Genomic DNA, 25,604 nt, shown 5'->3' on the forward strand with positions numbered 1-25,604 from the left:
CGTCGCTACAGCATCCGTCGCGTGCATTGCGATTCCCGGTCCCTTTCCAACGAGAATGCCATGCAAATAACGGCGCCGTAGCAGTATTCAACTCATGGGTGTTTTTTTCTCGAGCTGGGATCGTGAGCGTGATCGCACACTAGTTGCTAACTCGACTTCTGCTGTATCCCATTCATACACACATGCTGGACTTGGTTGAACAAGTCGAACCTACGCGTTCGAAGTGTCATGTGCTAGTTATACGGGACTGCCGATAATTGCGAATTTAGGCGAAGAATATAGATTCGTTTTACAGAGCAAATTATTCTGTTTCATCCGCCCTGCGGCGTAGACGAGAAAACCAGACTTGCTGAAAAGGCAAAAGATATCCCGTTTTCAAGCCCAGGCTGGTTTCAAAGGCAGCGTGCAATGCCGCTTTTGTTTCGACACGCCCGATCTTCAGCGATTGGTTGACAGGCGGATACAAACAAATGTCTGCTTGCACAGTTGTTGTTGTTGGCATTCTTAACTCGTATCCATGTTACGGCTGATACTTATTTTAAAGCCGTTGAAAAGTGTGGTTATCGTTGTTAATTGTCGCTCACTCCACTTACTTTCGCCTTACTTTGCGAAATTGCAGAAAGTCCCAGGTGGTGACTGTCGAATAAATGCTTAACCCGTTCTGCTATACACCAAGCCCCGTTAAAGTCGTCTTCACTTCTGCACACCAATTTATTACTTGGAACGTATGTCTTCGGATAAGCAGTCTGATACCAAAGTACACGAAGGCCCCAGGGCCGTTTATATCAGCACCAGTGTCCGCAGCCCATTTGTGTCCACTGCAAGGCAAAGGCTTCTCACAGAGAACTCCCACCACTCCTGCCGCAGTCATTTTGAGTCCATTCTATGTCCCCAAATTTTCGTATTTCAACCCATCCATAGGGTCTTCGGTTTTACTCTAAGGTGATTGTCGTCCCTTAGTACCCACTCCGTTAAACGACGGATGGACCGCCGATTGTCCGTCATTCGAATCGCGTGACCTTCCCGGTCCCGCTTTTTACGCTTCATTTGATCTAAAATGCTGCAACCCCAGTTTGTTGCCTAATCCAGGACGCAGTTTTCTTACGCAAAAGTGTTAAGCCCATTAATCTTGCTCCCATAGCTCGTTGGGCCGACCGAAGCCACCTTTCAAGGCAGGACCCGGAGTTTCCGCCCCATGTGTCATCACCGGGAGCACACATTGGTTGTATATCAACCTGTTAAGGCCTTTCGTAAATACCTCCTGTAAGACCTCGCATATCCCTATGAAGCGCGAAATAGGGGCCCCTTTAATGGTGGCTTCACTACCACCCACAAATGGTTTGCTGGGAAAAACATTAGGGGAGGGGGTGGGGGGGGGGGGGGAGCGGAAGGGTGTTATACGAAAATATGGAGGAACTAGGAACCTACCTTAAAAACCTCAATAAAACCCCTTGTATCCCTGTGAAGTGTTATACTCCGATCCTGAATAAGTTGGGTCCACTTCTATACACAAATGCATATTTGGGAGGACAGCTTTTTTAGGGGTAATATGGGACGTGTGATATAGGAGTATGAAAGCCCAGCGCATTCTATTACCCACGATTTTGTATGCAGCGTAACTGCGACACATCAAGAGTTATAGTCGGACGCGTTTCCACGTTGAGCAGCCGAAGAAGAAGACGCTGATAAAGCATTACTTCATTCGCAAAGACCTGTAAAGAAAATACCAAGTGTCATTCGCGGCCGCCTCGCGAACTGTCGCAATGACGCCACACCGGGTGATAGTGCGGTTTGATAATAGTGCACTCATCAGAATTAGTATCGCCATCGTTTTAACAATTCACGTTTCAAGTGGACCTTTTGTTCCCTCACGCACAATTTCTATGTGTTCAACATCCTCGCAATGATTTGGATTAGGCCTTGCGGGCTTGCCACTGCATCGCAACAGCCGACTTCACAAAATACGGGAGGAGGATGTTGTAGAAACAGCGCTTCCTAATCCGATATCCTCGGGGAAAAAATGCAGGTAAATCGGTCGCGAAAAAGACCGGCAATGCGACTGATGCATACTACGCTTGAAAATTATAGTGTGAGTAAATCATGTTATAGCTTTGTTATAATATGTTATATTTTGATTAAAACAAAAGTGTAAGAAACTCTCTTTACAGTCTCTTTACCAAATCGTTAATGAGGTAAAGTAAACACGATCGAAAATAGCGTGAGTAGGCCTTCGTTCAACGCAATGAAATCAGCCTTCAAGCAGGCATGCTTTATAGGAATCGATTTTGTAAAGCTTGAGTGAGACGGACTACTGGGCTTCACAAGACGCTTATTCATTTCCAATACGCCGAAAGCGCGGCAGCATCGTGCATACTAATGGCTAATTGGACGGCAGCGTCCACTGTATTTGCCATTTTACAGAAAAGAACTCAATCGCTTTCGTTTGATTCCGACGCCGTTTCTGCGAGCATGTGCAATAATGTTCGTCTTCTGCCAGGCCAGACGCATTAACTATTCAAAGCCATCCGCATGACGCACAGAGCGTTCCGTGACTCAGAACCGCAAGGTCGGTAACTCACTGCAGTAGCTGTTTTCATTTCTTTCTAATACCTGCGCATAGAGACATCGTTACCTTTCGTGCCTCGACGTACGGCTTTTGGCATGGAGACTGGTGGGACTGCTCTCACTCTCGCTCTCGTATTTTTTCCTGTTTTTATGAGGACTAGGAACAATTTGTGAGCAAGTCCGGCAAGGAGAAGGTCAGTACCTTACCCTCCCCTCTTAATGGACCCCGCCACGTCTGACAGCTTTTAAGAGCGAAGCTCTTCAGCAAATCGTAATTTTTCGTGTCCGCAGTTAAAAATACCAAGAAATTTCCGAGCGCGCACACGTGAGCGTGGGCCACGCGCCGACCGCCCGGCAGTTAACAAAACCAAGAAAATGCCTAGCGCTCGTGACTGCGTGCCTCGCGACGACCGTCCAGCGTCCCCTGCGCATGTTTGTCATACCCTCTTAGGGAGGTTGGCCAAGATTGCGCCGACCGCCTGGCAATTAAAAAAAAACAAGAAAATGCCGAGCGCTCCTGTGTGCGTGCCTCGCGGTCACCGCCCAGCGTCCCAGGTGCACGTTTGTCAAGCCAAACATACCCGCTTAGGAAGATTGGCCAATATTAGCAAAAAAAAAAAAAAAAAAAAAAACTCCAGCGTTCACCGTAATCGCGGTACCACTTGCTCGGAGCGAGAAAGACATGTCATAGCGTACGCCCCCCCCCCCCCCCCTTCCCAAGGTGATGTCCAATGATTATCACTTCCAAAAAAGTTAAGGACGCTCACGCCTATAGCAACAATGATGGAGTAAAGGTCGTCGGGGCAACGAGGAAGAAGCAAATCGGCTGCAATCGTGGACTTCAATCGTCGTGATGGTCATGAAGGTTGCGTGCAGCTTCGCTATACGATCAAGCTAACGCGTTTTTCCGCCCCAACCCCCTACCTCAAAAAAAAAAATCTCAGACGCTCCCCTCCCCCTGAACAAGCACACGGGCAGGCATTTTAGTTGACAAATAATACTGTAACATCATTATCCTGTTTTATTCTTAAAAGTTTGGGCCATAGCCATTTCTGGCTTATATATCCGTCAAATGGGTGCTCATGACCTCGAAGCCAAAAACAATCTCCGTTTCAAAAATTTCGAGTTGAAGACAACGTTTTACGTTCCCCTTTCATTCTCATTTCATTGCGACCGGGAACGAATCAACCCATCTTGGCATAGCAGTCTTCATCATTTCCAAAGCCCAGCATTTACTGCGAAGCACTATATGTTTTCATTCCGATGTTTTCATTCCGATGCTTTCATCCCAGTTTTCATTCCGGTGAAGCCGCTTTACTCGGCGCCGCTGCGGCGCTCCTCCTCACCATCATCGACACTGCTTTCACAACTGTTATTCCCTTCGCCACCACCGATGCCTCTTTCACAAGTTGCGCAACCATTGCCGCCGCAAGTTCCAGCTCATCCAGTAGCTGGGAATTTCCCCCGGATGAACAGCAACTTCGACGTAAGCCAATATTTCTTTTGCAACTGGAAGGGCTTGTAGAGCGACAATTTTGGCGCTGCCTATCACTTCTATGCGGGCACACATAACCGGTTGTCGGTTTATGCTGGTACGGGTTGGGAGTGAAGGGAGGGGGCGGGGGGCGTGCACGTGTAGCTATAGGTTTCATGCCCTCACTGACTGGCATGCATGCCCATTGTGCTGGCGGGAGGTTTAAACGTGTACGCCCCGCCCCAATGCGGACTGTCCGGTGTACAGTGGTCGGGATTGGGTTGGTGTGTTACACCGACAGTAAGATCCCATTCGATGCGGTAGGGACAGACAGCTGCATGTTCGTCGCTATAGAAGAAAGCTAGAGTCCATCCGAACTTCATTGGGATAAGTGCTAAATGCTCAATCGCAAATTACAAACAAACCGTTACAAACGTGTTTAGTTTCGTGCATCTCGTGGACTGCGTCCAGCTTCGCATGTCATCCTTCTTTACAGACTGGAAGGGCACTAATTCTTATTTATATTTCGAGTTCATCTCGCGGGCAAACGGTGTAATTATTTCAGCAAGAGTTCTGATGTTCCCAGCGGCAAAATAAGGGGAAAACTCGATTGGGAACCTCAAATGAAATTGTCTACAAGCATTTCGAGCATCTATTCAGTGGCGTAACTGGATAGGACGGCGCCCATGGCAAATATATTTTCGCTCCCCACATGATGATAATGATCGTGCATATTATTATTATTATTATTATTAAAACTGGCCAAGTGAGGTGGCAGAGCGAGTTTCGTCAACTCAAGTCGCATTGCAAAAATCTGCGATAGGTCCAGTTATATTGCCGCGGTTGAAGCTGATGCGCCACGCAATGCTAAAGAATTTTGGGGTCATGTCCGTGCACAAACTTCCAAAAACAACCCAGGAGATATTAACCTCATTGACAAGAGGGTAACAGCATTCCTGACGTTCCTAATGCCTTTGCTCAACAATTCAGTTCAGTATTCGGCAAGAAAAGTGCAGCCTGCCCCCCTCAAGTGTTTCCGGGGTATGATAAAAACTCAGAATGTTTTATTTCGGAAAGTCTTGTATCAAGAGCTCTAAAGCGAGTTAAGCCTTCATTTTCGTGCGGCCCTGATGGCATTCCATCGGCAGTACTGAAGGCGTTTGGGGATCTTCTTGTTCCGGTCTTGGCGCGTATATTTCGAACGTCACTCAATAACGGTAAGTTCCCCACTCGTTTGAAGATTGCGCGGGTTGTTCCTATATTTAACAAAGTTAGACCCCACAAACTACCGCCCGATTTCTATTCTCTGCGCTGCTTCAAAACTCTTTGAGACTGTACTACATACACTACTCTCTTTCAGCGTAAAAACTATATTATTACCTCAGCAACACGGCTTTCTCGCTGGGAGATCGACCCCCACTAATCTTGTAAATTTTATGCTGCATGCTTCGGAAGCTGTGCAGGGAAGAGGACAACTCGATGTCGTCCACTTTGATTTGAGCAAGGCTTTTGATGTCGTCTGCCACGATATATTATTTAGAAAGCTGTGTCAACTCGATTTACAACCATCCATCACATCCCTTTATGTAATTATTTATCGGATAGGTCATGCTTCGTGCATGCAAACGGGCAGTCTTCCCTCTCCTACGAGGCCACAAGCCCTCAGGGATGTGTTCTGGGGCCACTTCTTTTTTCAATTTTTATAAATGATGTTTCCTCAGTAATTCATGATTATCACTTTCTCTTATATGCTGATGATGTCAAAATATTTAAGGCTGTTTCAAACACCGCAAGCTGTTCCGCTCTCCAGGGAGCGATAACGTCTTTTTCAGATTGGTGCTCACGCAACAAACTCCTTATTAATACATCAAAAACTAAGGTAATGACCTACACTAGAAAAACGGACAGCATATTGTTCTCCTATAACATTAATGGTGAAGCACTACCGCGTGTTGGGGAGGTTAAGGGTCTTAGTGTTAATTTCGACAGTAAATTGAGCTTCTCCCCGCACATCCGGGAGGTCACTCGGCGGGCCCTTCGATCTCTTGACGTTGTATGTCGCCTATCAAAGGAGCCGGGCTCTTTTCTCAAGCTGTACATGACTATTTGTCGCCCGCAGCTCGAGTATGCTTCTGTGGTATGGAATGGTATGGAAAACACTCTGTATGCATATTGAAAGTGTCCAGAAAAAGATTATCTCTATCTTCAATCATCGCTTTGCTAGCCATAACAATTCTGGGTCATTCTCTGTACCGATGCTAGAGTGCTTAAACTCCAGACGTATTAAGGCTGATCTTCTTTTCCTGTTCAAAATCATTCATGGCACAGTGTCTTGTTGTGAAATGCTGCAACATGTTAAACTCCATGTGCCGCAAAAATCCACCAGAAGACACGACACATTTTTTAATCCGAGCTGTCTGCGTGGCTTGTGCCCCTTGTTTCGCCTCCAGTGTGCGTACAATCAGTACAACGAATATTTAGACATATTTAATAATTCCTCGACACAGTTCCGCAAACATGTCTGTGAGCTTATCATGTAATTGACCTTTTTTATCCTCTGTTTACACGCGGTCACTTGAGCATGAAGTGATGACAACACAAGACTTTCTTTTTTATATATTCCCCTTATTTCATGTCTGGTTTTCTTTACATGTATTTATTTATTTATTTATTTATTTATTTATTTATTTATTTATTTATTTATTTATTTATTTATTTATTTATTGACCGATAGATTGATTGATTGATTGATTGTATGCGATAACGGTCATTTGGATGTTTTGGGCAAGCGAATGAGCGATTACTTGATTGATTGTTCCCTACAGCGCATCCATACATCGTACAATACACTAGATGTCCGCAAGGTTAGAAAAACCGCAGTGCCTAGAGTTACGTCCGGCGGAAACTAAAATTGAAAACTATACGGAACTTTAGGATATTATTTAGAGTTACGTTCGATGGACCCAAAAATTTAAAATTAAATTTACAACCGACAAAACTTTCAGCCAATGTGTTGAGTTATGTCCTACGAACGCAAAATTGAAAATTAAAATTATGTGCGACAGAACTTTATGCCAGTGTTTTGAGTTACCTCCGACGTAACAGCCTGTTAATGAAATTGAAGTTACGTCCGACGTATGCCACAGTAAAAGTTTAAGTCCGAAATGAAAATTAAACCGACGTTCGACGTGACGTAAGCACTGAAAAACGTTTACAGCTGTTGGTACTAAATACCGCCAGGTTCAATGAAATCTACGCAACATTATTGCAAGGGTCCCTTGTACGATTGGTGACGTCAAATTGACAAACACGAATGTTGCTGATGTACGGCCTAACCGGTGCGGAATTGGTGCTTACGTCCGGTCGTCCTGTCATTGTAGATATATAGGGTGAGATTTTAGGACTAGGGTTTCATGCAATAATGAGAAAAAATTCCCATTTGGTCGAGCGGTTTGGAGCGTGTTACTTGAAGCCGTACAATGAGGCGATGTACGTTAGAATTCCACCTCGGTCATTGGAGTTCTCCCTTAAATTTTCTTTATTCGAATGCACGTACACTTCTTTTCATATCCAACATACGAAAGGAAAGGAGAAGTCGGGAATTATAAAATAGAACCTTTTCTCGAGGGCGGCAGAATTCCAGTTCCTAGCGTCTGCAGCTCGTGCCGAGAACAAAGTTTACATGGGCCAAGAGTTTCTTTACAAATACAATTAATAATTGATGAGGGTTAGAGAAGGGAGGGCCTTGGTACTCTCTTATTCTTCCCAGGAAAGAAGAAATCTCAAGAAATTTAATTATTATAGCTGGCTGACTAACGAAAATGTATTTTATGAAAGCGGCAACTATTATGGGCAGACGGGGTGGTTGTTACGCCATATTTAATTGTGGCGCATGCAGTCACTTTATATGGAGATGTCAGTAAAATGATATCCATTGAAGTATGATGCTGAAATGTTGTCTCGAAGGAAATGGTTCGCACGCATTTTTTCTCCGGGGATTAAGAACATCCCAAGCTTTATTCTTTGCGTTCATAGAGTTCCATACTGAAATACGTATATTAGTACCAAACTATATACTGGCGTACATGCTCTACAGAAAATACATAGGTGGGCACGCGGTAAATGGTAAAGCACAAAATAAACTTTCTATTAAAGTGCGGAGTTATGTGGGGATCTTTTGATATGTTTCTCTACTTGTCGGCAAACCTGATGCGCATTTCTCGAGGAAGCTGCTACAAGGCTGTCTGCCCCGGCTGGTGCTAACACGCTGCGATGGGGGATGAAGAAAAGTCGGGAGCGCTGCCGCTCCTCACTGTTGTACGGAACGGTGTTCCTGGAACTAGTTCCTTTCGGGAAGAACGGAGGAACGCTACCTTTCCGCTAAGAGCCGGTGGGACAGTAATGGTAACATAAACTTACGAAGCAAGAGCGAGGGAACAACGGCGTTCCATCTGTAAACGTGCCATAGCTATAGGATTTGGTTGCTTCTGACGCCAAGGCTTTAGGGCACTGAAGCTAGTACAAAAAGCCACAGACCGCTACTATGTTTCTCTTCCTATAGGCTGCCAGATTTTCCCGCCCTTCCGCCGAACGCGCTTCCTCGAAGGTCAAAGGCAGAAGAATAACCCCGCAGCGGGCCGCACCTGACGGCAGGCTGCGTCTGGTGCGCACGGCCTTGTCGCAACGGCGGGTGTAGACGCCAATGAGGCCCAAGCAATGGTGCCCCTTTAAATCACGCCATAGGAATATATGTGAAAAACGAAATACCGGATTGCGGCTGGGAAAGACTGCGGTGAGTTCAGGACTGCCTGCGGTCTTGGCAATTGAAGGTTAGTTACCTAGAAGATGACCTGGGCAGAAACAATTAAAAAAGGTCGCTATTGCGTCCAGTGCATATAGAGCAATCGTTACAAGTATGGTTTGTTTTGTGAAATCAAATCAATATGAAAGGCCCGGATGTCCTCCTCTGTCATTATTTACTTTAGAACACGTCGGCACGCGACACGGCAAAGGCGCGGGAGGAAGCCAAAGTCCAGGAGGAAGCCAAACTTGGCATCGGTATCCTGCAGGCGAGTAAACCTCTCTCAGAATGAAGACGGTCGAATGTGGATAACCCTTTGCATTTTCTGCTTAGCCGTTCGCGCCTCTCCTTTCCACTTTTCATCAGCCATCTGTTTTGTTTTTTCGTTTCGAACGCCTTTCAACATTGACATCCCACGACTCACAGACACCAGCGTACGTCGCAGCACATCCCAGAAGAAGACCCCGTCCCAACAGTCAATGAAAACATGTTCAATGGTTTCCGGTTTGTTGCATAACCAACACTGTTCACCCGACGGCATAAAAAGGCCTTTTTCTTGCATCCATGTTTTCACAAGGAGTGTCCCAGTGTGTAGTTGAAAGAAAAATGTTTTACATCCCGGTGCAACTGGCATTCTTTTAACCCGTTTTAACACATCTCGACCCGTGCCAGCCGAGTGAGCAATTCTGTACATAGGAACGGGAAAAACAGTGTCACAGAGATTGTTATACAGTCTCTTCCTAGTCACTGCGCTCAAATACTCTAACGAAAACCGTGCGCATAGAAAACGTAACGAGTCCACAACTTCTTTTAGATAGCCACGGATACCACCTGGCATACACAATGTCGTAACAGACAACTCAGGCAAAACCCTGCCTAATCTCACTTGGCAAACGGTGCGCAAAAAGGGATCCTTTACATCCCTCCAAAACACAAAGCGGTTTGCCAACTGACGTAAAAAGAGATGCGTTAAACCTAACCCCCCTTCCCGTACACGTCGAAAGAGATTTGTACGACTCATCCTCTCCCAGGTTGATCCCCAAACAAAAACTGCGAAAACACGATGTAACTTTTGGACGTTTGCCCGTGAACAGTGGAGTACCTGTAACACGTACCAAAGTTTGCTCGCCATAAAAAGGTTGCAAATCGTTGTTCGAGCGAAAATGGATAAATTGGCGCCCTTCCACTTCTCTGCCTTTTCCTTAAGCTCTACGGCTTGTCTCCTCCAGTAAGGGTCACTGTCAGCATAATACTCTAGGGGAACACCAAGGTACTTCACCGGTGTCGTCACCCACTTTACATTTTGAAATACCACCGGTGTTGAACTCCACTCTCCGTGCCAGATGCCCAGGCACTTGTCCCAGTTTACAGCACATCCACTAACATAACAAAACCATTTAACTGTATTAATGACCCTAGCAATGCTTTGTTGATCTACGCAAAATACAGCGATATTGTCCGCGTATGCTAAAACTTTAATTTCAGCTGCATGAAGTTGAAATCCCTTGACAGTGTCGTTTTTTATTATGCTTAAACATAATGATTCAATATATATGCAAAAGAGGCGGGGGGAAAGAGGACACCCCTGCCTCACGGACCTCTGCACTTCTATACGCCTTCCAACCGCTTTGTTAACGATAAGTCTGCCAATCGATGCCCATGGTATTCGGTATTTGTCCGTTGAACCTGATGATGATGGCGTCCCTCTAGATCTAGTAATGTTACTAGGACTGCACAGTATATGGAGATGCCGAATGGCAGTCCGCCACTCGGACATTGATGCGCGGCCAGTAAATGAGTATTTTCGAGAGGCCATATTCTTTTTTCTTGAAGTTCAAAAGGCACGCCAATGTGTTCCAGACTGGTTGTCACAAATGGAGGAGTTAACAAAAATGAAAATATTTTAGTAGTCAGCACTGTACCCTAGAGTGGAACAGTGATTTTATGTCTTAGTGTAATGGGTTTGTTTTGTTGTTGTGCATTATGTTTGTAACAGCGGTGTTTGTCTGGAAATAAAGAAAAAAAAACGACTCACAGACACCAAGCCCTTCATCGAGTGACTCACTCTTAGTCACTCACCAGCGCTTCCCTTTCATCACGAAACTGTTTTCTAAGCGCTTTCATGTCTAAAGCAGCCTCATAAAAGTTTATTGTTGAGCCTTGCAGCCTTTAAACAGGATCTATTCGAACCAGTATCTTGTTCCAAAAGCCGAGCAAAATAAAAGCATCATATCTTAACATCCACTGGTGTAATAGCTAGTGTGCGATCACTTCTCGTTTCACTCGTTTCTTTGTCGTTATTTGCCATAACTTGGAAAACTTCAAGTATGTCTTCAAGGTACGTACTGACTGGCTTTACCGCTTTGACCTTCCTTGCACTCCGTCTCCGACTCATACTTGACAACAATAGGCCCCGCGTCTTTTAAATACCAGGCTCTCTACAATTCTCTGAACGTTGTTCACCTCACTTTACAAGAATACCTGCAAAGGGCTAATCGAAATATAAGGGCGCAAATTTTAAGCACGCCCCCCTCCCCCTCTCGCTGCTGCTGGAATACAAACGGGTCGCCTACGTAGAATTCCGGGTCGCCTACGTAGTGTTCCGTACGGCCGGTGTGCTCGTTGTAATTTGTATTTCGCACTCTAATTTTTTAATGTGAAATACCTGGCTAGGCCGGACGTAACTCAAATCATTCGGTTGAAGTTACGTCGAATGTGACTTTAATTGGCAATTTTGGGTTCCGTCGAACCTAACTGTAGAAACTGGCTAAAACTTTTGTTTTGAATTTCGGGATCCCTCGGAGGTAATTCTAGACACCGCGTAGAAAAAAAAAGTGAAAGAAGAAATGGAGCTTGCTGGTCAGCTGTTTTAAGCGTTGGGCAGACTCGGCTCGGCGCCCCCTCCCAAGTGGCGCCCGGGGCACTTGTACCCCCCCCCCCCCCCCCCCCCCCCCCACACACACACCTATAGTTACGCCGCTGCATCTATTTCAAGACTCTTTGCAAACAGCTTTCATTCAATACGTACATAGGCTCTCCTAGCAAAGTACTAATGTGTATACTATAATAAAGTACATAGGCTCTCCTAGCAAAGTACTAACGTGTATACTATAATTAAAGTACAATCGCTCACCCCGCCTACTCGCCATGCGTTTGAAGATGCTCAGAGTGGTTACACTACTTACAGGGTGAGTGGGGTTTACTGGAACTAGCACCAGGAGGAGGAGGAGGAAGAGGAGGAGGAGGAGGAGGAGGAGAGAAACGTCTATTGGAGCGGAAAGTGCTGTTGTGGGTGCCCTTCCTAGTCCGGATAGCCGCGAGTCGTGGCAGCTGCTCTTGCCCGAGACACGAGGTTAACCTGCGTCTCTAGCAGGCAGCTGGTCAGCTCGCACTCCCACTGCTCCAAGGAGGGGGAAGGGATAGGATTAGGGTGGTAGGGGCAAGCCCACACAAGGTGGTATGTGGTGTTGGGGGTTTTGCAAGATGGGCATTCGTAGGGATACATGGTTGGTGATATGTTGTGTAGAATTGTTGTGTTGTAGTATGTCTGGGTTTGTAGTCGTCGCCAAAGGCGTGCGTCGTTGGTGTTGAGAGATGGATGAGAAGGAGGGTAGACGAGGTGATTTCGACGGTAGTGGTACAAGATGTCTGTGTAACGAGCTTTTTTTTTTAATACGAGAGACAAAATGGGATCTTCATGCTCCAGCAGTGCGCAACTGAACACTTAATCACCCGACTAGATTAGCAAGGCATATTCATACTGTGATAAAAAAAAAAGTTGCCCGTGAAATAGAGCACGGCTCCATGATTCGTAGAGGGACAGAATCGGACTTTATTTATGCATATTGAAACACCCTTTTTGGTTGCTAGCTTATGTTGTATGAACTACAGAAATTTTGTCTTCGCGCAAAAAAGAAATGATCCCCCTGCCAAAGAATCCAGCGTCCCTCCTCCTCATCCACATAAAAGAAAGAAAGAAAGAAAGAAAGAAAGAAAGAAAGAAAGAAAGAAAGAAAGAAAGAAACAAAGAAAGAAACAAAGAAAGAAGGAAGGAAGGAAGGAAGGAAGGAAGGAAGGAAGGAAGGAAAGGGGAAGACCTGCAGAATCTTGGATGAACTGCCGTTCTCGGCAAAATATCGTCCACAAGATTTGAGGCGACTTGTGACCCAGAATGCCGACCGCGCTTTATTTTGCGCGCAGAATGTAATCATTTCTAAATGGACTCTGCAGTGAATTCTTCGCTTGAAGTTTTGCTAAAGGCGTAAGCAATTATATGGGGCCTCAACAAGGCAACCCGCCTGTCCGTTACTATTGTTCGATCTATCACACTTTCGCAGCATACGCAAATGCTATTAAAAGGAGGCCGTAGAGCCTTCACATTTTCATATAAGACGGCCCTTATTTCCCCCTAAAAACGTCTTCCCAGGAGTGCACTAATGTATAACACTTAAGTAGCCTTTAAAATGGCTAAGTGTACGCCGCTTTTGTAGGGATACGTAAGGTGTTATGGAGGCATATAAGAAAAGATGCCAGGCCGTCATAGTTTACAGCGCTTCAATGAAAAGCGCTATGTAGGGGTAAAGGGGGTCTTATGGCGGTACTTAATAACACCCCCCCCCCCCCTCCCCCGGGCCTTCCTAATTGTGGCCATCAGACTGTTTATGTCGCCCTGAAAGGACACATTTCCAGAAGTGCATTCGTGTGCATGAGTGAGTCTGACTAACTTGGCTCGGTGTCAGGGCGGTTTGCGCATTTATCTTACCATTACAGTTGTTAGCTTCCGCACTTTTTCTTTTCTAAAGGCGTTGGTTTCGTGCCTAATGGATGAGATGACCTGTATCCTCGACGTATAGGAGGTGCGTGTGAATAAGGCTATACTGGTTTACAACATAGTTGCGGAGCTATACACGGCTACCCGTGAGCCACCACCGTTGTCACGAAGGTGCGAAAAATGGCAGGATTTTTTTTAGTATAATTTGTGACCTGCTCAACAAGTATTTTCAGGCAAATTACAAGTGAAACATATTTATAGCAATCGAAACTTTGGTAATAGGATAGGGAGGTTACCGCCCAGAAGCAACTCATTATGGCTATGACGTTGGTAGCTACAAGCCGAATTATGGGAGCACGGTGTCAACCTACATCGAAATTTTAATACGCACGTGTTTAACCATTTCGCAGGGCGAAAAAGTTGCTAGCAGAGTACCGAACAATTGGCGTCATCGCGTAATGAGGGGAATAACCAGACAGTGGGCTAACGAAGCCGCTGTTTTATTCTGATGTACTGCGTCGCCAGATGCAGGTGGACGATGCCAAGGGTGCTTCCAGAGAGCAAGTATCATTATCTTCTTTTTTTTTACTTCTCTTATTGCGCCAAACGCGCACTACGTGGTACGTATTTCTTTAGCGCATCCTGTGGCGTGATTATCCACCTTAGCGAAATTCCCCATGGTTGTTTACATGTAAAGAGAGCGTGCAGTGCGATTTCCCATTTACGCAATGCCTCTTGGAAACTTCTCCGCCATGCTGCATAAATGGGGTTCTCAGGAGGAGTTTGACACTTTAAACTTTGGGCGTCTTTATTTCAGCACGTCCGCCATCAAGGGCAGTTTATGTCGAACGAGTGGCCTCTACTTCGAATTCTTCCCATGCATATTCGCACCCCGTGGAGCAAGCCTAACGGCATTCGCTAACAGTTAGGCAGTATAGAAACGAGCCAGCGTCCTGTTGTGATAGAGCAACCTCATCGTATGCATGCGGTGTTTTTCTAGAAACGTTTTTCGAGGCACGCAAAGGTGGTAAATACGGAGACAGAAAGCATCTTACCGGCAGTACGACAGGAGCGTGTTTTTAACCGGGAGCGCGTGGCTTGCAACAATAGCATATTATGATCGATTAGTTCAACTACAAAACGCGGATAGCCTTATACGCGTCGCCACACTTGTATAGGAGTGCAGAAGAACGTAGAACTCCGTTTGGCTTTTCTTTTCTTACTTTTTCCCGCCTCGGCTGCCGCGACTTGGATAAACAGCCCCGACGACAGGTGTTCCACCAGACGCGTGAAGCGGAACAAAATTAATCGAAAGTTCATTTCGCGCAAAAGCTTTCCAGTAACATGTCGTTGGCTCGCAGCACAGAAAATGCCATGAAGTGTGCTTTGCAGCATAACTTGAAGATTATACGTTCACCACGCTTTAATGTGTGACACATGTGCTAACCGAGTGCTTCGTGCTATTATTCTACTATATAGGGCTCCTCTGACGCGCACATGCTATAAGGGAAACTTTGTGAGGCGCTTGACATGTCCAGATGGCGGCTGCCATTCGTGTGCTTTGCAGTGCAACGTTTCGACGAGTTTGCTGTGAACACGCGCGTCGTATTACGTTAAACTACCTGGCTAAACAGCCGGCTTGACAGCGACGCCTCTTCGACGACGGCTGGTGAAAAGGCTCCTGCTTCCATCGGTGCGGCGTTTTGTGGTGCAATTACTTGCGTTAGTGCACGTAATTGGGAACGCATCAGCATCACGTGCAACGAATTTTCGAGCGCAATACTTGCAGAAATTTATGAAAGGATTACATTCTGGGTTAAGTATATAGACTTTGGAGCGTAATTTCGCTCTTTGTACCCTGGATGGCACTACGATCGGACATGTGATTGATTTTGATTGCAGGCTTCAACGCGCCGACGCTACACAGACGACGAGGCTCGCCATAGTAGAAGGCTCCGGATTAATCGGACATATGACGCCTGACGAATGTTCTCGGGAATGCTTTCCGAAGCGTTTTTGGCTGGAGTAAAGTTCAGAGTTGTTCATAATTCACTAGATATACCCATACAATCTTGAATGCAGTATCTCTATCTGTATGAGAGATACATGTAACATTGTAACATTTTTTTGTTGATTGATGCCTTTATTGACTCTAACATAGAATAGGCCCTTGCGCATGTACGTGGCTGACATTTTTTTTGTAAGTCCACGAGGGTGAAGTGCCTCGAGACTACCTCCTTAAAAACGAGCCGGGCCAACGAAGAAGGGCCTGGGGCGCTTTATTTCCCAGACCAGGGTCACTGGTTCGAGTGGATGGATGAATGGCGTTATGGAGAAAGACGCCGCAGGCCGGCTTAGTTCTCAAAGGCGGCTGGCGCACGTGTTTCATCCAAGGGCATTCATAAAAAAGCAACACATGTAAACACTGAAGAGCATCTAGGAGTCTACATTATCATGAACGCTTCAGAGGTTCATCAATGCCCGCGATTTTTTTTTTTTTTTTTCAGCCACACAAAACTACAGGTTCAAATTTTGGTACCCGCCACGACTGAGGGGCTGAGGCGTTGCGCTGCTGAGCACGAGGACGTGGGTTCGATCCCGGCTGCGGCAGCCGAAAGTGTCCGTGCGGCGATATTTCGGTACACGTTAAACGTCCCTAGCGGTCTAAATTAATCCTCACTTCTCTCCTGGAGTGCGCCTCAAACTCAGCTGTAGTTTCGGCGTATAAAAACCCCGAAATGAGCGGATGACTGACACAATTTTGCGTTTTATTTTTTTATTTTTCTCGCGCATTTACTCACCTCAGAGTCAACCCACATTACTATAAGAAGTGTGTGTTCGTTCACCTGCTTTTTTTTTTTGCCGTTGTTTTAGGCGTTCTTTTCCCCGCAGTCCTCTTACTCATTCTTTATTGCGTGCAGAATACTCCCACCGCTTAAGTTGATAGAGTAAAATAGCTGCATTACCATAAAACTTTACAAAGGCACTTTTTGATGCTTTCACGCAGGCGGGTAGGTATGTTTTATGTGTTCCGTCCGAGATTCGACTGTATTGTCAGGCCTTGCTTTGCGAACCAGCGGTACAATTTGCAGGTAAAGATAAGGCGCTACTCGCCCTGGCTACCTATCGCTAGCTGTGAAATGTAATTTATGCTTCAGAATGTCGATGTATTTGATATGATGAGCCGATGTCGGAAGCTATCGGACAAGGTAACTCGTGGTACTACGCATCAGAACTGCAAAGGGGGCAGCATCGAGGCCTAAAGGCGCGTGGCATAGCGACCTCCTGCGAAACGTGCACGGCCGGGGCTGGCTGGCAGCGGGCGGTCAGCGCAAAGAAAGAACAGGATAGCCAAGGCGGCGGCGCGCAAGGTGGTTCACGGGACCAGCTTTGGTTGTACGCTGCCAACGTGCACGGCGAGTATTCAAGTCAGTAACCCTTGCGCCACTTGAAGCGGCGCCCAGCGCCTCTGCCGCCGCCGCCGCCACCATCGAGTTGAGCGCTGCTGGCGCAAGACGAGAGTTGTTGGACGACGAGCCAGCGCGTCTCGCCGCCGCCAGTGCGCATGCGCCATTGCGCTCGGTCTCAGCGCCTCCTCGGGGAGAACGTCGAAGCTGGCGAATCGCCGGAGAGTTGCCGCTCAGTCTTGAATCTGCTCATCGGCTGCAGGATGAACTGATGCGCGGCCACCGAGATGGGCTTTTCGGATAACCGCCGGGTACTCTTGGGGACTGTTTGCGTGCTGCTGTGCATAGCGTCGACTTCTGATTCTGCGGAAATAGGTGAGTCCGGAAAGGATTCGCGGAGCCGTCCGTTGCTCGGTGACACTGGTTTGTTTACCCGGGCGCCCAATTCCCTAACACGTTGTTGCCGGCATGTCAGGAGAACGCGTGCCTTGCTGCGGGGCTTCCCGTGTGTTGCGCTGTATTCTTGTGACCAGGTATGAAAACACCTGTCCAAGACCGGGCCCTTTAGACGTGCGCCGCGGGTGTTCAATTGGGTGTTGATGATCCCTGTGCGCGTTGCCCCTCCGCTCTTCGGACATGCTACCCGGCAACAACGTGGCAGGTCCGGTTGTGCGTGCACGGGAATTGCTTTCAGCCATCGCGCGGAGTTTTCGCTCCAGCCTTTCCGCGTTGTGCCAACTGCATCGGTGGTAGTTCTGGTTGCCACTGCCCTCGCAAATTCGTGCCGAGCGGGGTTTCGCGTATGCCATGTAGCGGGCGCTTCTTCATTTGGCGGAGCTGAACAGCTCGGCCAATCAAACAAGCGTGCGCTATCGCGTTCAGAGTATGATTATGTTCTGGCTGTAGACAATGGTTCATTATCTGCAGGTGGCATAGATGCCAGTCCTACGCATATTGCTAGAGTTACTTTGCGTAGGCCCCAGATATGTTTTGCAATGTTTAGCAAGAAATCGTCACGCCGACGGTCTAGATCTAATGAAACGCGACTGGGGCACGCATTTGACATTTGCTGTGGTTTGCGGTGCGAGATGGGTTACCACTCTGCATGATTAGTAATCGGTATTGGGTTTTTGACAGTGGGGTGGTGAGATAACCGCGTCAAGCATTCAAGTAACTTTTTTTGTTGTTTTTGTCAGGGGTGACTGTGCAAAGTTCGCTTGTTCAAAGTAGATTGCTTGAAACTGCTTGCTCGGTACATGCCGGTGTGGAAGGGCCGGTCGGGATAATTGCAGTAAAACCTTTTCGCGTTAGTAACGATCCGCGTGGAACTTTTCGCCGGAGGCTCGTACAATCAACAGGTCCCAGCCTTGTGCCAGGCTCGAGGTGAACCGTGTTTAGCCACGTAAGTGGCCACCATCCTCCGGGTGTTCGGCACGCCTGGAATGTCGCGGTTGAGGAATAGACTTCGCGAAATTGCCCGTACCGTGGGAGCTTGATTGTACTTTTTTCGCTACTGCCACCGTATGAAACTTTTTTTTTTTTTTTTTTTCGGTGACCACTTCCTGCCACTATAACATGGCGTCGTTCCGGATTTCGAAGCGTATTGCGTCACGTTGCAAGGAGGTGAAGTGGCTCACTCGGCTCGTCGTTATTTCCCGGATCGGAAGGTTTCCAAAACGAAGTTCGATCAGTCTGCTGAACTTTGAGTTCTGTTCAGCGGCAGTGCGCGCTTCGGTGGGTGTGGGATCCAGTGCGTGGGGTGAATAAGTAACCAGCGCCGTTGAATCTGCGCGAACGGCGGAGGCGCTCGACGGGATGCAGGCTGGCGCGGAGACTTGCTCTCTTCCTCGGCGGCCGCACCGAGTGGAACCGGCGGAACTGTGATGCATGAGTGACCGCCATGTTTTTTTATTCTTTTTGCCTGTTGCGCGCCTCCTTTCCCTGGCGGGCCAGCGGAGGGCCCCCCGTCTCGCCCCACCTGAGCCGGGGGAATGCCGTCCGCCGCTCGTCTGAAAGGCGCTTTCCGCCTCGACCCGTGGCTTCGACTGTGCGCAAGAGCTTTCCCCATTCCGGAATGCTGCCGCCCCGCGCGTCACACAACGCCCGCAGCACCTTGCTCTGTCGGTGGTTGGCGTGCAACGTCAGTCTCGCATTGCAGCTTATCGTATGTCTTATGCAGGGACTGGCTAGCGCGAACTTCGGTGCCCAAGGCCTCACTCGTCCCGTTTGCGGATTTATGTCACCGTCAACTTTCCTCTTGCGCACGTCATCGCCGGCCCGGCACTTGCAGTCACAGTGATCAGATAACTTGCCAGTTTTACTTGGAATATAGTGAGTGCTTACAAGCTCAGGACACTTTTACTTAAGGGCCTTTTTTTTTTTCTTGATCGTAAGCAACCGCATGTAGTTTCCAAGCAAGACCTGTTGATCTCGAAATCGATTTTCTGCTCGGCCCGTCGGACTCCGGCGCTCTTAAATACCGGACGCCACGTGCGCTGTCGCATTCGTCGGCGTTTGTAGCCAATCTTTCGTGCTGCTCGTGTCGTTGCGCGCACCGCCACGACAGACGGTTCGCGATAGGTGTTGCCGGCATCGCTATACGTAATTCGGAGTTGTGTTGTGCCTCGTGTGGCATCTGGGGGTTCCATTACGTACAATTCAGCGCAAAAATAGACAGGGACTAGAAAAGACACAGCCCAAGAGCGCTTGTTTTTTCTACTCCCTGTCTATTTTTGCGCTGAACTGTACATAATGGAATACCACCTCGGCCAGTCATCTTGGGGACGTCTCCTCCAGTCGGCACTGCCACGTTGTGACTCCCAGCCGATGCAGTTGTTGGGATCCACTGTGCGTCTCGATGGCCGTGATTTGACACCTACGGTATTGCGTCGTTGGTAGAACGGTATTGCGTCGTTGGTAGAACGGTATTGCGTCGTTGGCAGAGAAGACGAATCGACCTTACGGCATGGTTCGATGAGACGATTGTCATCAGGTTTATACCCAACTTGAGTGGTCTTTCTTCCTGACGATTGTCATCAGGTCCCAACTTGAGTGGTCTTTCTCGGTCGTGAATAAGGACGCAGAGGACGTTCGTTAAAAACATCCTTTGAAAATGCGCTAGTCGGACTGGGATACTGCGGTGCGCAGGGTGAGCACACTTTTTGTCAACGTAATCGTATGCGGCCAGGGTGCGTCGTTCGCGAAGCCGCCGCCGGCGCGCGTAAGCGTACTCCGCGCTTGGCTGTCCTTGAAGCCGGCGGGAGCGACTGCGTGTTCGGAGGCCTTGTCATCGTCCCGTCGCCGAGTGGCACGCGCCCCGCTGCAGCGCAGACCAGGTTCCCTTTAAAACGGCCTCGTTGGCTGGCGTTCAATAGGCCTCATTCGGGATGCGCGACCACGAGCGAGCGGCCCAAACTTTTGCGGACCCCAAAGTGTGCCACCCACTGGCGTCGCGTTGAAGCATCTGTTCTCCTTCGCCGTTTTGCTCGTCGCGTCTGGGATATCCACCTCGGCGGCAGGGGCCACGCTTGATGGAATTTCGGGGAAAATTATTTGCGATACGCAGCCTGCCAACTCGTTCGATTAAAATGGCCTTGGGTGGTGCAAATGACGCTGACATTTTCAAAGAAAGTTTCGTGCTCCGCGCGGACGGCGCCGTCGAAGCTCGGGTGGCGCCAACCGAATCCGTCGCTGGGTCCCCCTCTGGCGACCGTGCAGTTTCCTCGCGCACGAGGAAAACGGCGTCATTGGAATTCGTGTTCAGAAAAGCACCGGCGCGTGTGCTTCGCGTTAATATCCCGCACGATTAGGCAGCGGGCCGACTTGGGGCAGTCTGGCGGCGCCCGATTAGGAGTCGACCAGGTGCGCGGAATGCCGCCGACGCGGAATCGGGTTAATGGATGCGCCCGCCGTTGCTGCCGCCTTTTCCGGGCGTGCTGCTGCAGGTGGCACGGGGCCCCCCTCCTCTTCGCTGACCCTGGCCTCGTGGCGCTTGTGCAATACTCCCCTTGGCCCCGGTTTATCCCTCGAGGTTCGCAAGGTGGGCTCACCACGCCGGCCGAGCTCTCGGGACCCGCGTCGGTTGTGTAGCGCTCATCGTACCGCATCTGCCTGCCACACGTGGCCACCAAGCTGATCTGCCCAAGAGAATGCTCGTACGAATGGGACTTGCCTTCGCAATACGTTCCTTGAGACAGGCTTGGGGAATACGGTGCGCGCCCTTCGAGTGCTTGTTGTTACTCGGTCATAGCCTTCCGCTGGCTTCTCGCGATTAAACCTACAACAACAACCACCGCCAGCTATCTTGTGGTTACCGACTGAACCCGAAACTTTCGTCCTGTGGGCCCTACAGCGCGCTTACGTTGGCTTTTACAAACGCGTACTAGAACGATGGGGTGGTTAGTTGTGTCCCCGCAGAAAGTTATAGCGCTACAGACGTGATGAACGTCCAGCAGTTTTTTCTTATCTGCCTGTTTATACCGTAAGCTAGCAGTCTGCAGCACTGTATTCCCTGGCTTCCAAACCGCGTACGACCCGGGTCGAACCAGAGGTTGTTCAGCATTTCCTATCGTTAACTAGGTCCTGCGACGCAACGGATTGAGACAGTCTCTGGGTAGATAATGGTCATCGCTAGAGTTTGATCCTGCCGGTGCAATTTTCGTCGTTAGCACTAGCTGCCCAGCAGCGGCCGCCCGTGGCGGCAACGCGGCCCGCTTCACGGGCGGGCTCTTTCCGTGCCGTGGCAGCGAATCGCCAGCTCAGTCTGAGAAGTGCTCGTCAGCGGCCAAATATTGACAGGACAAACTGTAAACGGCCTCAGCGGTCCGTTTTTCATCTCGAAGGGCGCAGCGATGGATTTCATCCAAGATGGATGGGGACAGCTCTTTCAAGCGCCGTGTCGTGTCTCGACGCAGGATCGCTCCCTCTCGGAAGCGTTCTTCCCAAGTGCGCAGGAGGAATGGACGTCTTTAAAGCTCCTTCCTCCCGCATTGGTAGTCAGAGCAAGACTTACTGCTTGTGTTGGCCGCTCCTTTGAGCTGTTTGAACGACTTTGGCGAACAAAAGTGGTTTTTGTAGCCCCCAAGAGATAAGGGCCGAGCCGTGCGAGGCGACGTGTGTATTCCTCCGCTGCTGCGTGTTCGTCGCTCCAGTTTTCGCCGTACGCTGAAAAGGGTGCTTTTGTGGTTTGGTGGCTTATAAATTTTCTTTACGGCAAAGTTTGAGGGGAGGAAATAAAGAAAACATTACGTTAGCGCTAGAGCCTTGATGTTGCACGGTAATGCCCGAGTATCAAGCGGAAGCTAGTCCTAGAGTCTATAGTTACTGTAGCATTTTACTGTCATCGGGTGTACAAAGCACTGTAAACTAAGCTTTGCTGACCCAAGTGTCCAACTTTCACTAGCAGAAATGGTTATTTTGTGGCTGTGAACTGTTTGTGCTGTCACTGTAGACTGGCAGAAATGTCCTAAGAATTTAGCTCCAGGTTTTAACTGAGGTCGTTGTTGTAGCAATGAGACAGTTTTCCTGTCGTCGGTCATTGACTTCGGATTTATTTCTATTCCTTTTTTGCATTGTGCATTGTAGCTGGGGGCTTTGGTACTCCAGTAATTCAAATTCTCATTGTTTTGTATTTTTCTATACTTTCTGCCTGCCTGTTGCTACTCCAGGCATGTCAGTTTACGCAGGTCGCTTTCATCGGTTTTTAGTCGCTAAACGTATCGAGACGAATTTTCGGACTCCATCTCCGCGTGCGCGAAATACCAACACGCATAGAAGCTTGTAAATTCATAATCGCACATGTGAGCGTTGTTGACCTTTCTCATCGCTCCCGACACAGGCTGGAGTCTAAAATTCCTTTGTAAGGGGAGAGTTAAATGAGTTGTCTTCTATTTCAAAAACCGACACGTCAGTGATATGGTAGGCGGCCTTTTCGGCCTAACCTTCACTCTAGGCCAATATGTTTGATCTTTTTAGGTGTGTAATTTCACCGACGTCTGAACTTGAAGCGCTGCTCAAGCAGTTTTTTTTTTTGTGCGCTTTATTATCCGTACTATGAAAATGAAGGAAAATTTATTTCCATGTTGAGGCTAAATCGTCGATCACGAGACAGTCTGTCATTCAACCGCGTTTGCTGCACGACGAAGCCTATGGCGAACTTACTGCTCCTCGTCACTGAGCCACGTTCGAACTAGAGCGGCGAATTACCCAGCTGCTGCTGACGTCTCTAAGGCATTTGGGAAAAATCCCCGCTTGTTGCATTTTTTAACATATTCTGTGGACGGCTTCTTTCAGTTTTCTTTAGGAAAAAAACCTCCGTCTCAGTGTCCAATTCTAAATGAAAACTTAAGGATCGGGCGAGGGTCTGCTAAGGTCTTTGAGGGACACTGAGGTGAATTACTGAGTCTTTTATGTGTGTTTATTTGGTTTTTTGACCCACGTGGTCTACTATTTCCGTAGTTAGTGTCCTTTATCTGTAAAGGACGGCGGGCAAGGAAACCTCACGCGCTGTGTGCGGCCGCTGCACTACTCACCGCAGTGGCGTCCTCTGGTTTGGTGCGTGCTGCTAGGTTGTCCTTCCGAATTTTAGGCTGCGGCCATTTCACGGCTAATGTAGGCTCTTGGTTCATTCAAGCAATGGTTTGACAAGTTTAACATGCCAGGCATCCACTATACATGTAGCCCTGCCGACCGGCAGGGCTACAATGTGTCTTCATGGGCGACGTCAGCAGATTGGCAATGAAGGTAAGGCGAGGCAAACGGCACTTTATAACGCACTTTTACGTCTAAATCGGCCGGGAAATATCCGAACAGTGTTTTCTTTGAGGGGGTCGAACGCGCTCTGTGTGCGTGTCATCGCTTCGCCACCTCCGTGAAAGGGGTTTGGCGTCTGCAGCACGCCTGTAGCTCAGTGATGTCCAAGGCTCATGTCACTCTGTGGGCACTGCGGCATGGGATGCAAGGGTCTTGGTGTTTTCTTGTTGATTTTTCTGTAACCATGGTTTGGGCCAAACTCCGGGAACGTTGAACGTAATCACACTGCGTAGTGTGGGCATGGTGTGTGCGTCCTTGCATTTGTTAGTGTTCGTGGACCTTTTTGTGGTCTTCACCATTTTTTTCACTGCCGTATGGAGTAGCAAGCCGAGCACCATTAAAGTGATCTTTTTACAACTCGCTCCAGTGTCAATTTCATCACTGGCACGCTATCCTCGCACACTAGCCGATAGAGAAGCAGGGTTGTAGTCCCCCACTTTTTCCGCGCTTCGTGGAACCGCGTGATATCCGCATCTGCTGCAGCCATCCGCGATGTGTCGTGCCAGAGTGCCTCCGTAACAAGACCGTATTGACGGCGGCAGCCTCGTAGGCGGACCCGAGAGAAGCGGCCTTTCCGGCCTGGCGGCCCCAATTCGCCCGGTGCCGGGTATCGGGTTCGTCGTTGTGATCTTGGTGGCATCTATAGTCGCAAAGCGAAACAATAAGTCGCCTTCCTTTTGTGCGTGGCACCGATCGGGTGCTATTGTATCCTCCTAAGTGTGGGAAGTGCGACCATGTTGGCTACGATGAGTGGGGATCGCCGGTTCTCGTTGTCCTGTAGAAAGAGCCGACGGAGGAAACACCTTCGGGTTTCCGCAGTAGCCACCTCCCGCCAGCATTTCGACCAGTTTTAGCGATCGCGGAGTGTGGCGTTTAACGCAGAATGTCTCTAAACCGAATTTCACGCCCGATGTAACGGAAGTGTGCCGTCGCAGAGCGCCACGTTACACCGGCTCGCACAGTTCACCGCCGTAACAATAGTCCAGAGAAAAGAGTGGCCTAGCGGGATTACCGGAACAAATCCGCCAGCAATGCGCTCTTTCGGGATCTCAAGGCATCCATGTAAGGCCCTCTGCTGATGACTGTGGCGCGCGCTAGTATACAGGTGCGCAACCTGGCCCAATTGTCACTTGTCCTCGCTAGAGATTCGTCGAGGTGCTGTCAACGGCCTCGTAATCACTGTAACTTCAAAAGATCAGCAAATTCACGTAGACCAAGCTCCCGGGAACAAGGAAAATCTAACGACATCGGAGGCGAATGACATTTCGATGCCATTAGTTTGGCGCTCCACGAGAATACCGTATGACACTCGGTGATTGAGCAAGTTCGGGAAACACATTCACGTTAGCTTCCAAACCGAATAAGTAATTTCCACAACAGTGGCCCGTCACTAAACAAGGCAGTTTAATGATAAACCAAAGAGCACTATGCTGAGGAGCTATCAGTCGTTCATGATTGACAATCCAGCGCGCAAAAACACGAACATTCACCAAAATCATGAACATTCACCAACTCGCCCAAATCACAGTCCTCTTGAACTATCAGTCGGTTTATATTTTCCCCTGCATGTTGTTTTTACACAGAAAAGAAGCCACACAACTCCTTCAAAAGCTCCGCCGGGTTCGTTCCTATCGAGATACTAATTTGTGGCTTACTCCCGGCTTGTGTCCACTTATTTATTTGTACATACTGCAGCCAGTAACCACGGCTATGGAATCAGGGCTATGTAAAAATAGGCCAGTACAGAACACACATGGGGTGGGTTGGGATATGAAG

The 25,604-nt window shown here is 48.4% G+C and overlaps 1 protein-coding gene across 1 annotated transcript in view; it reads left to right on the forward strand.

Moving 5' to 3' along the window:
- The first annotated feature begins 17,236 nt into the window (after positions 1–17,236).
- Mgl (low-density lipoprotein receptor-related protein megalin) overlaps positions 17,237–25,604 on the forward strand; it is a 205,269-nt gene continuing 196,901 nt past the window's right edge. The window contains exon 1 of the mRNA XM_077688059.1: positions 17,237–17,393. Within this exon, the coding sequence (XP_077544185.1) occupies positions 17,306–17,393 (88 nt within the window). The 5' untranslated portion in view covers positions 17,237–17,305. The remainder of the gene's footprint in view (positions 17,394–25,604) is intronic.

Source organism: Haemaphysalis longicornis, unplaced genomic scaffold (assembly GCF_048455015.1).
Source record: "Haemaphysalis longicornis isolate Haplotype H1 unplaced genomic scaffold, Haemaphysalis longicornis Haplotype H1 scaffold_1, whole genome shotgun sequence".
NCBI lineage: Eukaryota > Metazoa > Arthropoda > Arachnida > Ixodida > Ixodidae > Haemaphysalis > Haemaphysalis longicornis.